Below are 17,014 nucleotides of genomic sequence, written 5' to 3'. Positions count from 1 at the left end.
CCGAGCCAGATCAAATCGATACAGATCGTCGTAATAGCGAGCAATAAAGCCGATCGAAAGGTCGTTGCGTCTCGAGGATAGGACGCAGAGAGCGTAGTCTGGAGTGACGGCTGCCTGCGAATGCCTACTCGTCTCTCGCATAATGATCGAAACGCGACCTCTCGATCGTCGAGCTGTTCGCTCGTATCTCTGGTGCACTTGTCGATGCTACCGCGGTGCAAACCGCTTAGCGTACGGATCGCCGTTTCTCGAGATTCTTCCTCCGTGTAAACGCATTCGCTGTTTCTCGATCGTCGTCGTTCTCCGTGACTCAACCCGTCGAGTCTGTCACGGTACGCGGAACGATAACAGAGAGCTCGGTCGAGGTCGCCGTAAACGGACGATGAAATCGCGCGTAGGATTCTATCGGTGGACGGTGCGTACTCGTCGAAGCTGTTCGCTACTTTTCACCTCGCGGTTATTTTAACCGCGAGATGGTCGAGACGAAGAGGTAGGCGCAGAGTGGCACAGCGGATGGTTGGCTCGCGGGTCACGTTCCTCGTCTCGTCCCGCCTCTGACAATGCGGCCGCTCGGCGCAACACCGACCGGTCATCATCGAGGCAGCGACGCGCGGTGTGCTTCGTCGGCTAACCGGATAGCTTGTGCTACCGTCGCTACCGCCACCGCTTCGCTCGCCGTGCATCCTGCGGGACCTTGGCAGTGACAAACTGTGCGACCGTCGTACGCATCTACGTCTCGTTTTTCCGAAGCTCGAGCCGCTCGCGAGCCATCGCGCCCGCCACTCTCCTGCGATTCTTTGTTCCGCGTTCACTCGCATTCACTCGCGTCCGCGCGCGCTCCTCTCGTCGCACGGGTCAACGAACCGGCCGAGCAAAACCGTCCGTGTTTGCTCGCAGATAATGGTATCGATCATCGTCGACGGTAGCGGAACGCGCGATTACCTTCGCACCTTTGCTACCGTCTTATCGCCACGTTTATTCTTCGAACGATACCACCGAGGCGTCAAAGTTTACTCGGTGCATCTCGAACGTTCGAAATCTTTTCGAAAGACGACGACGGCGTAAGTAGGTAGATCTGTTTTGAAGAGTCTCTTCCGATTAGTTTACTTCTCGAGGTACGAATTACGAGGCTACGAAGGAACGTTGGAATTTTCACTAGCGAATAAACGCACGGGCGTCGTACAAATTAGAGCAGAGTAGAGTGGCGGATCAAAGGCCCGAGTTAACCGAGTAGTTAGCCACTGGACTGGCAATCGGTCTCCCCTATGAGACCTTGGCAGTGACAGTCAGCCATGCGAATGGCTACCTTTTTGTAGCATGGTGGTTTCTTCGCCCATGCCGCGTTCGCTAATCCGTTACGTATTACGCGGCGGACCTTTAAACAAACCCACTTTCCGAATCGGGAGCAAAAACGTTAGTCCAACGCGTAAAATTGGTAGCAAAGGAAGAAAAAAAAGATGACCGTGGAAGCGTGGAAAAATTCGCGTTAGGCGATTAGTCCGCGGGAGCAAAGAACGCAGTGAAACGCAGAAAAGGGAGAGGACGTTGGATATCGCACGTGCGCGATCACGCGTGTATTTAATATTTATCGCTGGTGACAATGCGCGACAGAAAGATACATCGACTTGGCCGGATAAGCGGACAGCCGAGAAATCCCTCGAACCTTTTGCTCGTGCCAGTTTTTCGCGAATTTCGATCCCCTTCTTCGCTTCGAGCGGAAAACCGCGTAGTTCGTCGGGCCGTCTGACCGAAAAAAGAACATCGCTAGAGCCTTAAGTCATTTTTTCTCGCTGTAGCGAAACGATTTTTCGTCGACGAACGGAATCGTCCAGCTGTTCCGTAGTTCGGCCCAAGCGCGAAACTGCGATCGTTTTCCCCTAAATGATCCCTGTTCCGAAACTGTAGCCCGTAAAAGGTCGCTGGAAATGGCGTATCGATTATGGAATCGGCCCGGGATACGATGGTTGATCGATAGGAAACATTATCCAATTAATTATACGATGGATCAACGGGCAACAAATTAATTCAACGCGCGACGTAATTTATTTCGCATTGTCCCGTAATTGGTGGGCTGAATGAAAGTGAAAGCTTTCCGTGAATCGATGCTCGGCGAAAAGGGAATGCAGATTATTCTCGGATCCTTCGCCTTATTTGTCACGTTGCCGATAGATTCGGCCTCGGACACGAATCTAAATATTCTAAATAACAAGCATCGGGAACGCTGATCGTACGACTATCGAACGTTACGTTACGCGCGTTGCTTCTACGTGTTTCTCGTGGGAAATAGAAAAGCGATCGTTTCTCCGGCAATAGCTGGCTCGTGTTTCGGGCAAATGTCGTGGAACGAAGTGGAATCGGGCGAGTGGATGCGTCGCTGGGTCGTTCAAGAGCACCGACGATTAAAGTTTAACCAAACGTGGGTGTTCACTGGGTTGCAGACGCGTCGTAAATTGACACGACGGATTACCAGGTCGTAAAATTTCCAGTTCAAGGCCGGACGAAGGATGCTCGCTCGACGCACCATGGTAGCGAGATCGAATCACGATTTTCTCACGAATCGCGCTAAACCAGCGCGTTTTCGGTGTCGTTCGACGTTTTTCTTTCTCTCTCTCCTCCGTCGACACGCCACTTTTCCTCTATGGGAAAAGCATAGGCGCGTAAAAGTACACGGAGGCCGTTGTCGCGAACGAGCAAGAGCCCTACTTGGTCTCTCCGCTCCGTCGTACGTGACACGAGCTCGTAAAATGACTGGAACAGGTTGTCGACGGATTAAAACGTTTCTTATCTTATTGTCAGGTACAACGAACGAAAGATAGACGGCACGTTATCGCAGACGTGCCAGCGGTGATAGCGCGTCGTTCGATATCTCGGAATTGTTATGTAAAGCGCGTTTTTCGATCTTCTGTCGGCAGGGCGCAGGCGAAACGCGCTCGATTTCAGCGCGATATCTTCAACGCGTGTAATAAAACGCAATTAGATCGTTGAAAAGTCGCTGGGTTCCGTTTTGTCCGGATTCTTTGGCGGCGCGGCTAAGTCGATTTCCGATTCGTTTGCCCGGTTTTCCTTTACTTTTTTCTCCTGGTGCCTGGCGAAGCCTTTTTGAGCCAACGTCGAAAAGAAACACCGCGATCGAACGACGGTGAACCTACCTTCCGGCTGTGACCTATTTCCCGTAAACTCTTCGTTTCCTCGAATTTTTCCTGCGAACGAAAGATAGACCGGTAAATAGGCTACCCGTTGCGATTCGGTTCGCTTCCACTTTTCCTTCTTTCGAGTTCGAAAAGAAACTGGAAACTTTTTGAAGAGATCCGGAAGCCTACCTCCACGGCAAACACTTGGATTATATCGAGAGTCGCGTAGGTTGGGTAATTTTCCTAGTCATCGAGGAACGATTCGACTCGATACCACGCACGTACACGAGACGACCTGGCATTCCGTAATTCATCGTACCTTCCCTGGCTCTAGGTCATTACGATTCCCACGCTTCCATCGCGACGTTCAACCGTACGTACCGCTGACAGCAAAAGAGCTGGATAGTTTAGTTGCACGAAATCCACGATGCGATGGTAAATCGTGCTCGACCGAGATTTACGCTTCGTTTCTCTACGGTTTATCCGCTCGAAAAACATCCAGAGAGATATCGTAAATCGAACCGAAACGAGAGGGAGGTCGCTCGAAATATGACGTTACTGCCGCGCGATACAAAATTGGTTGACGCGTGACATGGAAAGCGATCTGGAGGCGAGACACGAACGTCGGTTCGAACGGTAGATGGTGATTCGGAGACGAGCCAGGTTCGTTCTACTCGAATTGGCCGCGTTTAGACCATGTTTCGTCGCTCACGCAGCCGATAAGAAAACTCATGCGCGGGCGAATTAGGTTAGCTGCTTCCGGTTCCGGAGAACGGTGAAAGCCTCCACGAGTGATCTCTCACGAGGCGCGGCACCCATGCACCGGAGGACTCGCGGTAGTTTCTTTGCCGCCAGTACCTCGGCGTTTTTCCAAACTCGTTCCGTGAAAATACGCTCGTCGCCGGGACGCTGACGATCGGAGCAGAGACGAAGCTGGCTCGTCGTCGATCGTTAACCATTCAGCAGGAACGAAGGCGACGAGCTACCACGGTTACCGCACGCTGCCCCTTCGCTGTCTCCTTCGTGCCGTCTTTCTTACGTAAATGCACGCAAGAAATACTCCGTGCGCTCGCCGCGTTACCTCTATATTTAGCTAAGGTTATGTCACGTTATCGTACGCGCGACGAGTAACTTTCTTTTTCGATAAAACTCATTCAAAGTGCGTCCGTGCGTCGGCTATTTTTGCACCCGTGGAATCTCGCGCGGCTTCTGCTTATCCGCAACGAGAATCTTTTAAAGCAGATCCCTTTGAATACGCGCGTAGGGGCTTGGAAATAGACGGCCAAACCTCGGCCGGTTGTGTGAAATATCTGGGCGAGGGTGAAGAACGTTTCGAGCGACGAAACTTTTCTCCCTCGGGTCGCAGCCTTTCTCCGCGAAGACGATTTTTCCGGATTTACGTCTTCGTCGATACAACTTTTTGTCGGCGTTCCCGTTTCTCGAAAAAGTCGCCTCTTGTTTCCGAGCCCTTCGGCGACCAAATCTTTCTCCAAGTTGCTGTTTGTTGGGCATCTTTTTACGAACACGCGGCAACGGGAGGTGACGAAAAGAACGGAAGTACGGATACTACCGTCGACGTACGACGTCCTGTTCGGGAAAAGCGACTCGAAGTAATCTCGCGACGCTATTAACGCGATGAATGGGATTAACGGGCCGGAAAAATGTATCTCGTGTTGCCTACGTTCGTTTGTGCGCGTACAAAGGCGAACATCGTTGTACGCAACGTTTAACGCGAAATTAATGTGTGCAGCGGTTAATTACCATTTGACGTTCCGATATCTTTACATGGCATCGCGTTTCGAGTTTCGCTCGCGATTCGATTTAGATCTCGATGCAACGGAAATCGGCAAGTGATCGCAAGATAATTTCGCCGGATCGACAGTTCTATTCCGCGTAAGACAAATCGGAAATGTTTCTTCGTCGTTCGTTGTAGCGCGGTGCTGCTTCGAAAGGCTTCGCAAAGCGGTCGGCCGACTAGCTGTAGCGCTAATGGAAACTTGCCAAAACCTGTGCTTAATGCGGGACCGATTGGCGAATTAGGCCGACGAACATTGTCTTTGGTAATTAAAATCGCCGCAATACTACGCTCCTCTCGTCCTCCTTACGTTTCGAAGCGGTTGACGATTAAGTCGAGTCGCAGTACAAATTTTACCGCTTTATTTCGCGCACAACGAGAAATCTTTAATATCCTTCGCGAAAAAGAAAAATTTCTTCGATCCGCGACAACGTCGCTGGATGTTATGGATTTGCTTGGACCTATATCGATGGAGGAACGCGATTTCTCGTCGGTGAAAACGCAAACGAAACGTAACCACTTTCGTGAGATATCTACGGTTCCGGATCGTGAAGTAATCTTACCAGTTCTGCGTCTGCCGCGTTAACTTAAGCGTCGTGGGACTCGTAACGGGGAGTCGCGCGGACTCCTTCATTGCGAAATAAACTGTGGGCTCGTGGAACCGGGGCGCGTCCGTTTCTCGTTTCGAATCTGTTCGTCGTTCTACGCTGTTGCGCGCGTCTGTTCGCCACGCGAATTTTACATAATTCGCCACGTACGAACGGCTAGAAACGAGTTTCCCGAATCTTGTTCGTTATCGATGATAGCGCGTAACCGATCGAAGAAGGCGGATGGATGACGGTGAAACGGAAGTGACATCGTCCTTCTCGCGTGCTAAACGTTATGCGTGCCGCTACCATAGAAATTAATAGTCCGCCATTACTTGAGCTAGTGAATCGAGTAAGTATTGGGTTCGTTCGTATCTAGTACAACAGCCTGTCTCCCGAACGAAAAGAATAGATACTCGGGTGATGCACCATTTACCACGTGGAACGCCTTTCAATGACGGCGGATTTCGATGACGTTAGAAGACGAGGGTCGCGTCGCTGCTTCCTCGTTAGCTGCTCCACCCTGAATTCGTCGACAACAAGGGCAACCGGAAGCCATCCGTTTACGTTATTGCTTATGATTGGAAGGTTTGCATTTTAAGAGGCAATAAGAAACGAAGCGTGAAACGTTTCAGCGACTCGCCGTATCTTTCCTATTACGTTCTAGTTTCGTAACACGCGTTTCGTGCTGCTGTGCAGCATACGGGGCGTGCAATTTGTATACCGTGAGATGCGCGCGTGTCTCGTATATCCTCGCGCGATAGAAGCCGCCCAGCCTGCTCCCGGCTTTTCGCTCGTCGGGGAAACTGAGATTTTTTGACTCGCTGCCAAACGTAGGAATAAAATAGCGGGTTCGTAACTCGTTATCTCTGGGATATACAGCCGCGCCAAGTCTTACCCTTGGACCACGGAATCGCGAGGAAGAGAGAGAGGAAAAAGATCGTGCGATGGGGCATCGAGGGGAAAAAAGGGACAGCTAGGACGATCGAATCGGAAAAATCGGCGATTCTTGGAGGAAGTGGTGGTTTCGCGGAGTGTGTGCGCGAGTAACGGAGTGGAGAGTTCGACGGAGCGTGACTTTCATCGAACCGGCGATACCCGATCCCGGCGAAATACCGCAGGCTCCTCGTCTCCTCGATTTTCAAATATTTGGCCGCGGGCCAAGTCCTTCTCATCGGTCGAGCAGCATCCCGAGTCACGACATCGGATACGTATTAATGGACAAACCTCATCAGCGGTCTGTTAAAGACGCGTTTAACGATGCCCGGACCCGACATCGGCTCCCGTCTTCTCGCAGCCTGCCTTTGCAGCTCATAAATCCTTGCGACAACGAAGCCCGGCTACGCGTACCTCGGAACACCGCCGGTAATTGCCTCGGTACGAGCCGACACGTTATCACGCGCTTTTTATTACCTTCTTCTACTCTTTCCATCTCGTATTTCGGCCATCGTACGACTCCGATCTTATATTCGCTCCGCCAACGTTTTTTTCGCTGATTCGTCCAGTTCTACTTAATTTCTTCGACTCGCGTTACCGGACGTTCAAACGAAATTTAAGCGACCCGCTTTACGAATCCGCGCGAACACGGATGATTCGCGGCAATAATTCGCGTTCGGAGAATTCTTGGCCGGTGGATTCGTCGGTCATCGCCGAGTACCTGGCGACGCTGCTCCGAGAAAAGACGGATTAGTATCGCGCTTTATCGATTTCGTGTCACGATAAACTGCTTTCTGTCGTCGGTGGAAGCCATACTCGCGTGCCTTCTGCCAATCTCTGTACGCTGGAACGTTCCTTGCGGTTCACGGTCAACGTTATCGCGCGCGCAGCCGGAAAAATCGATCGATCCGATCGACGGGCCTGGAGATCGGATGGCCGTGTCGTCGTCGCGGACGAACGTCGGAGAGCCGTGCGTGGCAAGGCGATCGCCGACTCGGAGGCGTTACCGAGGCAAATGGAGAGAGGCGAGGTCGATATTCGAGGAATCCCTCCGACGAGCTAGCTCCTTATACCTGCTCGTGCATTATCTTCCGTTAACTGCGGCGCATACCGTTATCCATTCCTCGCGTTTGCAACCACCAGCTGTACCGGTCGAGCTGGAATTCGCGTAGGTCTCGATCTGCCACGATCGAGAGACGCGAACGCGCGTCGTCCACCTTTACTCTTACTTTCGCCCAACGACCGGCCGTTTATCGCCGATCGACTAGCAGATGGTGACACCGATTTTTCGCGCGACGCAAATTCCTATCTTTGCATCGGCGTTTGGCAATCTTCCATCGCGTGTCTTTCTCTTGCTTGCAGAACATGGAATGAGAGAATCGAGCTTCCTTCAGGGATGAACTCCTGACGAGAGAGCAACGCCTGCCACCATGATGGAACCACCAGTTACGAGCAAGGTCCTGCGGGCTCCTAACCTGAAGAGAGGTCAGGAAAACGTCAGGATTCAGGACAGGGTGAGTAGAAGGAAAATTCGTTTGTTCCACTTGTGTTGGGTTGGCAACTAAATGATTGCTGATTTTGTCATTAAGTGGTGGTATTGATAAAATCCTCGATCACTTAGTTGTCAACCCAATAGAATATCGAATGGAAAACTTCTGGCGTTCGTCAGAGTTAGCGCGAACTAGCTTTTACTCTCTTATCGCCTACTTCAACTTGCATTAGGTTGTCCGAAAAGTGTCTTTCTTTTACAGACGCGTCTTCTACAACGACGCATCTTTATACAAACGTGAAACTTAATCTGTCGATTAGTCACGTTGTCATCTTTATTTTGATAGAACGAAATGAACCGTACGTAATTCGATGAAGTAATATAAAACGGAAAATGTGCATCCATTATTTCCTTATAGAACGAAAGAAACTTTTCGGACGACCTAATATCTTCTCCAAGTAACACTGCGAAGACGATCGTCTTTTGTCTGTTCGCTTCCGCGCGAATTTACCAGCAAACTACTCGCAACGTACTTACGAAAATGCTGCGCCGTAATTGCACGATCTGGAAATTTAGAACCGCGTTGCTTTAAAGAGGAAAGCGTGCTTTGATTAATCGGCGTATCTAACTCCGTGGACTATACAGGATAGTAAGCGGTTAAACGAGCGATGGCACAGTCGATGTCACCAGTTTTTGCCGCGCTTTGCACGTTCGCGCAGCTTAACAAGCTTTCCCCCTGCTTCGATCGCCCGTCGGTAGCGTCGGTCGGATTTTGCATGGCATATTTAGTGTCGAGGTTATTAGATGTGTGTGAATACAAAGGAACGTGTGGATAAATCGTAAGGTAGAAAATATATATTTTGAATAGTAAAGTGTAAGTACAAAGTTTCCCTATGACTGAAAAACCCTGAAGCCAACCTTGCTTGCGTACCGTTTATGCCTTCGACGTAGTCTTTTGTCGATGGCTTCGGTGCTTGAGAAAACTAAAGACCAAATGTAGAGTTTTCTTAGAAGTGGCGACCACTTCAACATCTAGAAATTTAGGAAAAATTCGCCACCTTTGAGGCACGGATTTTTATGCGTTTATCGGAAATTCGAAAGTTGAAAAATCGATGGCGATGCAACGCCGTAAGGTTGGAGCAGGTGTCGTTCAACGTTTGATCCGTCGAGATGGAAAACGTGAACGATTGGCGCGACGAACTTGCCGCGATAGAAGCGGCTTCCACACAAAGCGGCGTGACGTACGACTGACACCGGCCAAGACAATAGTCGCAGTCGAACCGTGTGGATTTCTCGATACGCGCCGGATGCGCGTTATTATTATGCATCCCTGTCCGTGCAGCAGCCCCGGATTGACGTCACCGCGATTCTCCATTTTTCGAGGGCTCGCTTCGCCTCGTCTCGGAGCTGCGGCTGCGGCCACGCCGCGCCGGTGTGTCAAGTATGCGCGAACGTGGGCGACGCGCTGCCGTGCACAACGCGCGCTGCACTTGCAGCCCGCATTCCGTGGCCGGTCGTTTCTCGAGGCCTCGGAGTCTTCCGCGACGAGTCGCCGCTCTCCGCGGAAAATCTCATCGCTCGTTTCCATGCCACTTTCCCTCTCGGACAAGTGGATCGGATTACACGACTCTCGAGACGCGACGCGACGCGACGCGTGCGCCTGCACACGCTGCCTTCGTTACATCAACCGTCGCGTAACACCCTGTTATTTTGTCGTCTCGCCACCGAGCGTCGCGTTATCGCGATCAACGCCGATGTCTTCGTCTTCGATGCTGTAGCATCGTACGAATCGAACAGAGGCTAGCGGTAGTCTTCTATCGATGTATCGAACGACGAACGATACGACGATGGTCGGGAAGAAAAATCTTTGGCAATCGAATTGGAATCTCGAGGCGACTTGAAGCTGCGCGAGTCGCTGGCTCGGCGCTCGTTCGAACAAGTGGTCGTCGATAACCGGATAATCTTCTTTACCCTGTGAACCGTGCTTCGAAGCGATTACGACGATAGGCGCCTCCTGTCACTCGGGTCGCGTACTAGAAGATGTACGAACGTTCGATCGACGTTCGTGTCGCGATCGAAACGATCGAACTTTTAAACTATTTTTACATTTGTTCTTAACTTTGCAAGTTAAACTTAATGCTGTAGAGAGAGGGATCAATGGTTCGAAGAAAACACGAGTCACGTTCATTTACTCTGCTGTTTAATGCGATCTTTCGACGTTTGCCCTGCGACCGAATGAAACCGATCGTCAACGTTTCCAGATCGAAGAATGTTTAGATTATCGACGCTCGGTTAGCCGCGAACGCCGATGACTGACTCGGTTTCCACGTTTTATCGCCTACGTTTCTTTAACTTCGCCCGGTTTATCCCTTTTTCCGACGAGTCAAACTTTAGCCGATCGCGCAGATTGCGATTTTTTCGGGAAAGAGAGACGTACAGATTTCTCTTTGAAATTTCAACTTGGAAACTTTGCTCGTGAACAAAAAACGTCGTACGCCCGCGCGAGCTCCGAAATCGCGATTGTATGTAAATGAACGCGTAGGTGGGCGACGGAGAATCGGTTCTACGCTCTGCCCTTGCCAGTTTTTCGGAGCGACAGCGCTGCTTCGTTGCTGCCGCCTGTCTCAGCGATCGAGGTTAAAACTTTAATTGCTCGCGTTTGGGTCAATTCGATGGAAGAAAGCGCGCTTAGCAAAGACCTTTGGAATCTTAAATCGGTTTTCTCCGACGATTTTGCAAATATCGCGATTCCATCGTTGCCATTGACTTGCAAACGATCGCGGTCCAGAGGAGTCTGCGACCCACAAGTCCGAATCTGGTCTTGAATTCGGAACTCGTTTCCGCCTGACCAAGACCTCGACAAATTCGTCGGGGATGCAGTCGCGAAACAGGTGTATGCCGCTCGCAGCTGGTGCGGATCGTTGACCTAGTCGACACACTTTACCCGGCGAACCGCCTGCTTTTACTTTTTCTTCGAAGGATCAATGTCATTCGTTTCGTCATTCGTAAATTCGTGTGCCCCTTCACTAATCGCTCGGTTCGCGGTCCTACCACGTGACGTAAACTTCAAAAATTTCCAATCCAGCGAATTTCATTGAAAGTTACGTCAACTTTGGCGTCAAAGAAATTTCCAGTGTAATTGCCCATCGATTCTTCTCGCTCTTCTTCTCTCGAAACACCGATCAGACAGGTGTGACAGGTGTAAAGTCACATGACTGTGGCTGGATGCGATTTCCTGTTTCGTCTAACGGTGCGACACTACGCCGGTTCTTCCTCTACGTTCTCAGCGACCGATCTTTTCATTTACATACCGACTTTGAATCGATCGATCTTATATCTCTGATACTTAAAGGAATCGCTAGAGATATTTGCTCCGTTTCCTCTCGCTTTTTCGACTTTCGTCGACGATGCGCCGGTTAGAAGAATAAAGGAATCGATATACGAGGTAAAAATGAAACGTATTTTGCAACTTGGGTGTCTAACGCTTTGACTACCACGTTGGTCATATACGACCCGCCACCGGTGAAGAATCGAATTTCTTCAATTGGAAAAATTCAATGAAAATTGACAGTTGGGGCATTTGGAATATACCCGATAAATAGAAGATACTTTGAAATAAAAAGTACCCTATCGAACAATTAAACGTTTTTATTAGAACATCAGTAAAAAAAAAAAAAAAAAAAGAGAACAAATTTTGCATCTAACCGTGCACTGTGTTAAAACACCATGGCATCCTGATGAAACATGTGATCTCGTGCCAATGACCTGGGAAAACCTTTTAGACTTTATTACATCGGATGTTAATGACCAATAAGGGACACACCTTTGTCTACCATCACAGCCCTTTCGCGTCCATTTTCGTCCTTTCTCGCGTGTCACGGGCTTTTACCACTCGCTTGCAGTCGGCTTTTAATAAAATTGCTTCTTATCACGCGACCAGCTCCTCCTCCTCTCTTTGCTTTTTACCTACAACTTTTCGGACGATACCCGAACGCTTATAATTCTCGATTCCAAGCAAAAGCGAATTCGTGTACTACGCGAATGGTTAAAAGTAGTACGATTGCTCCATCGAACTTGCACGAAACGAGACAAAGCGAGTCGGAAGGAACATTTCCGAGCGAAAAACGCGATCTTCTTTAATTGTACCGTTTCAGGTTTTTGCTCTTCGCGTTTAGCAAACAAAACAATTTACGGTAACCTGGGTTCTTCATCGGCGTCCGGCTTTTTATTACGAAGCGCGTAAAAGGAAGAAACGTGGTCGACTGCGCAAGAATCCCAGTGAACTGCCATTACGTTCTCTTTTTTTTTTTTTGCCGAGTCTCAATCGGCGAGCTTTCGCGTCGCATTAACACGTGACATCGGTCGTTAAAGCGTGCCATTAGATAATTCGTGGCAGCCATTCGACCGTTTCGATAGAAGGCTTCCATCGGGAAAGGGGAGAGACGTATCGAGCGAATTTCGACCGATAGCCAATCTCCGAGGAATGAATTTCCCATCGCGGAAGCGGAAGGGACGTTGCCTCCGCACGACGGATACGGAGATCAGCGTTTGAATTAATTATTCGGTCGTTCCATTCTAGTCGCGCGAGTTCCATCCTCGATTTGCACGAGTTCGTCCCCTTTCGCGTTTCAAGTTCGTTGCCCGGCCGAATACGCGTTCACGCGAACGAAAATAGATGGCCGATTCTTCCGTTCTCCGTAAAAGAAATAGCGTAACGTATCGAGATTTTTATCTTCAAATAACTTCGTTCCGAAAGCTAAGAGACCGCGTTCGGTTCTTTCCTTTCCATCGACGAAGCGTGCGATTCCCTTGCAAAACGTCCATCGTATGACGCGCGCTAATACGACGTTCTCGCGTCACCGATTAATAACGTACGTCGATCGGCCGTCGATTCTCTGCCGGTCTACCGAGTTCCTATGTAAATTTCGACGAATGTGTACGTACACGGTTTTGGCGGTTCATCGAATCGACGAGCAGCTCGATTACATCATCGGGCTAAATAACTCGACGTCGTTTCTCTGCGATTACGTGTGTGCATATGCGTATTTGCGTTGCTCGGCGTCCGACTGTTCGCCGATCGAATTTATCAACGATACCGGCAACTCCCACATTTTCCTACGACCTCGATAGAGTTTGGTCCGAATTACTTGGCGCAACTTTCCTAAAGTAGTGTTTATTCCGTCGATCGTATAACAGGTACTTAGGAAGTTAAATTGCAATGGTGGTTCCCGTTTGGCTTTCTCTTCCACTTCCGAAAGAAGTTTTCCACTTCTCTTTTCCATTGCTTAAACTTTACTTAAATGGTTCTCGAGTAACAAACGACGTCCGTTTCACGCTTACAAGCTATGGACGAGTAACGTATATCTAGAAGCATACACCAAGCGATTCCCCGTGGAAAAATAAGAGGAGAACACGGGAATGATATTTTCTCTACGCTTCGTTTTCGAGAAAATCGAGTTTCGAAGATTTATCAAGTATGCTGGAACGTGGCTGCACGTGCCACGTATATCGAACGCATAGGATACGCTTGCACGATAACACTAGAACTACCACACCAGACGAATCTATTGGTTTTACAATTTTATTTTAAAATTCCTATTTCGTGTTACATTTTTTCCCGCAATGATGTAATGATTTTTGCAACCATAACTAAAAGAATAATATAATGAATTTCATTTTATTTTTTATGTGTTTCAACTGAAAAAGAATTTTGTATCAAGGCTACTTATACCAATACCAGTGAAAATGATTGGTACTTGTCAAAGTGTAAAAGGGTCCTGCAATCTGTCTATCGAACTCCAATTAATCAGTTTCCTCGTTTTGTACAACTTCCCACACGTTTTCCAAATTTTTATCGCGTATCGTTCGATACGACGATGTAAGTTATCAGGAAAATTCCGGATCGATCGCTAGATGCTAACACTAGAAATAGCACACCAGTTAAAATGACTAGTTCTACAATTTTATAAACGCGTCAACCCTCGTTTAGGGATCAGATGGATTAATAATACCAAAAATGTACTACGTAACATGGAATTGCTTCTGTAAAAAAGTATCAGTCATTTTCATTGGTTTTGGTAGAAATAGCTTCGTGTTAACTATTGGTAGTTCTAGTGATAACGCGCTCTGTGGCTGTGTCCCGTGTAGTCGAAAGTAAACGCTACGCGACCAGCTCATGGCGCACGTAGCCGCCTACTTTCGGCGCCAGAAATCCAGAAATTACAGATTCGCTTTCGTCCGGAGAAGATTTTTCGGGCATACATATTCAGCGTTCCGGTTTTCGTTCGCGATCCGCTGGTTGCATAGACCGTTTCAATCTAAAGCCGCGATCTCGCTTTCGGAGTTTTACTTTCTTCCTTTTAATCGATAGCCTACAATCGCACGGCAATAACCAGGCCAAATTCGAGTTACGTCGCCGGTCAATTTCACCCGACGTTTTCACGCCGCGATTTTAATCCGCGACTCGTCAACGCCGGTTCAATACCGATCGAACTTTCCCTTTCGATGCTTCGTCGCGTTACAAAACGCCACTCGCGAAGGTGGTGGTGCAAGAGGAGAATCACGCTTCGCAGCGACTGTGGGAGGCCGAAAATCGTTTCACTAACGTGGGTGGAAATTTCGTATTCACCGTCCTTAACGAGCGAGGACAGACAAGCCAAGTGCCCACGTAGGATCCTAGAGTAAACACGATCGAGAACACGATTTCAGAAACACGATTTCATTGCGTGGACCGTTTCGAAAGCCTGAAAGGACGCGAGGAACGTTTCGATAAGAGCGAACATGCACTTGCATACTTCGGTCTGGTTCCTCGCTCACGGGAATGATTGACTGAAAATCGTCGCATGTCGCGATGGAACATCGTCGTTGAATTCCAAGCAGCAAGGACGAGAAAGAAGAGTGCACGATCGAGTAGAGAAACTCTTCGTCGGGGATTCTCGTCGGGGCGCGAATTTCGAGACGCACGAAACACGCAACTCGATCTTTGGCTTTGCCATTCTCGTTTTCCGTGGAAGCATCCTCGTCGGTTCTTCGCATCGGTCGACTATCGGAAACGACCACGTACGTCGAAATAGGAGAAAAATGTGGCGAGAGGGAAAAGAAGGGAGAGAGAAAGAGAGGGAGGGAAAATCGAACGGACATCGTCGGGTAAAGGCTTGGCAAGTTGCAGATATACGTTACAGTCGCGGTCTCGGGAGTGGGGTTACACGATCGTCGGTCGGAGCGGTAGCCTGGAGAACACCTCAGTTCGGAGTCGGACGTCCTCCGTCGCTCTTCTTCCTCCTGCTCTTTCTTCCATCTCCGGTCGCCTTGTTCGTTTTCCTTCACGCGATCGCAAGTGCGAGCAATTACCAGCGATTATAAATCGACTCTTTGCGCAACCCGGACCCGATCCTCTGAAACGCCACGTCGCGTTCGATTTTAAATTCGGCCGGTTACGACGGTGTTTTCCTCTGTTGGATGCGACCAGTGATCGTGGAAGTCTGGCACAGGCCAGTGTCGTGAATTCGTGAAACGATTTCGTCGGCTAGCGGAAAGGTCGCTGGAATCGAAGAAGGTGCGGATGCGCGAGCGGAAGGAAACGGCTCTCCAGACACCTTTAGCATCGAAGATGCTTTGAGCGACGTTCGTGCTGTTTACGGCGACGCTGCGAGTCTCGGAAGCGCGCCAGTGCGTCGACACGTCTCGGTTAATTTACACGCGTGCGAAGCACCGCGCCGACGCTTCCAAGCTACGATCGTTCGCCGTGTCTGGCAAACGCACGCGATCTAGACGGTGATAAACGCATAGACGAACATAGAGGGAGTAGGAAATGGAATGGAAGGAAGATGGAATGAGATGGAATGAGATCTAAGATGCGTGCGCTGGCAAACCACCGGAGGATCGTTGCCCGAACCTCTCGATCCGAAACGAAGGTCAAAGTCGCGTCGTAGCGACGATTCGCGGCGAACCGAGAGAAACGACTTCGCGTGCTACTTTGCCAGCAAGGATACGGATAATTTTGATGTTCCATCGCGGTCCCGCGACTCGACGGGGAAAGCCAGGCTCGTCGAGGGAAAACGACGAGAGATGCGAGAAACCGGGGACACGCGGTGACCGAGAAACACGACACGCGAACACACCCTGCACGAACCCGTGGAGGAAAATTGCACGGGAGAAATGGCTCTGATAGCTCCGAGGAACAGCTCGCCCGTGGTACGGGACAAGGAGAGCATACCAGCCTACGACGTACGTATGCACGCACTCGCGATTATCTTCTTCCAACGCCTGCCGATCTTCTGCTACGTCTGTTCGCTGTGCTGCGATCGTTCGTTCTTTCCCGGTGCTTGCATCCTTCTCGGACGCCGAGGAGCTTGTCGCGTTGTTGGACAGACGCGCGAGGACGGCGTATACGCATAACGATAATTTCTCGTAATTGCACTTCCGTGGTAATTTCGTAGATGCCGTTAGTCGGAGACTGTCGCGTGGAAGGATAAAAACGGGACGAATAGAACGATAGGAAAATTTTTGAGAAACAACTCCGATGTAACTTGTAGCAGTCCGCGCTGTTCCGCGAACTCGAGAAGAACCAGCGATCTTATCGATTCGCTGAAATATTAACGACCGTGATATTGAAAAATAATACGGTTGCAACACGGTGTTGCGATCTCGTTATATCACGAACGCGTATCGAAATAGCCGCATTTTCACGTCGAAACATCGCGCGATTACGTAAACGCGTGTACTTCCGATATCGTTCCGGCGTCGTGTCCATTCATACGTCTGAAAGAACGCGCTTTCCTCGCGTTAACCGGCTCTCGGAGGAAACGATTCGTTTTGCTTTTCCTCGCGGACGTCGTCTAACCTGTGTCAGCTCGCGGTCGTAACGTATAGTCCAGAACGGAAAGTCGTATAGTCGATTAGCGAAATCGAGTCGCGAATTAATCGATCGCGCGATTTTTCTCCTTCCATAATTCGTATATATTTACGTACTTGGCGCCACGCGTTATTACCTTATTTGGTCCAACGTGAATGGAATTATTACGCGGTCGTTGATCTCCGATGTACGTTTTCGTATTACGTTTCGATAAATTACCTT

General features: G+C 49.5%; 2 protein-coding genes across 7 annotated transcripts in view; one reads left to right on the top strand and one right to left on the bottom strand.

Annotated features, from left to right (window-relative positions):
• LOC139995838 (chromobox protein homolog 5) overlaps positions 1 to 5,929 on the bottom strand; it is a 193,930-nt gene extending 188,001 nt beyond the window's left edge. The window contains exon 1 of the mRNA XM_072019701.1: positions 5,915 to 5,929. The gene's annotated coding sequence lies outside the window, so the exon portion shown is untranslated. The remainder of the gene's footprint in view (positions 1 to 5,914) is intronic.
• The window catches only part of Wdr62 (WD repeat domain 62), a 79,682-nt gene that overhangs the window by 19,688 nt on the left and 42,980 nt on the right, over positions 1 to 17,014 (top strand). For all 6 annotated transcript variants that reach the window (XM_072019665.1, XM_072019666.1, XM_072019669.1 and 3 more), the window contains exon 2: positions 7,812 to 7,963. In XM_072019665.1, coding sequence (XP_071875766.1) covers positions 7,880 to 7,963 — 84 coding nt within the window. In that variant the 5' untranslated portion in view covers positions 7,812 to 7,879. The remainder of the gene's footprint in view (positions 1 to 7,811; positions 7,964 to 17,014) is intronic.

This window comes from Bombus fervidus, chromosome 16 (assembly GCF_041682495.2).
Source record: "Bombus fervidus isolate BK054 chromosome 16, iyBomFerv1, whole genome shotgun sequence".
Classification (NCBI taxonomy): Eukaryota; Metazoa; Arthropoda; class Insecta; order Hymenoptera; family Apidae; genus Bombus; species Bombus fervidus.
The sequence above is the reverse complement of the archived record's forward strand: the minus strand, read 5'-3'. Positions and strand labels throughout refer to the sequence as shown.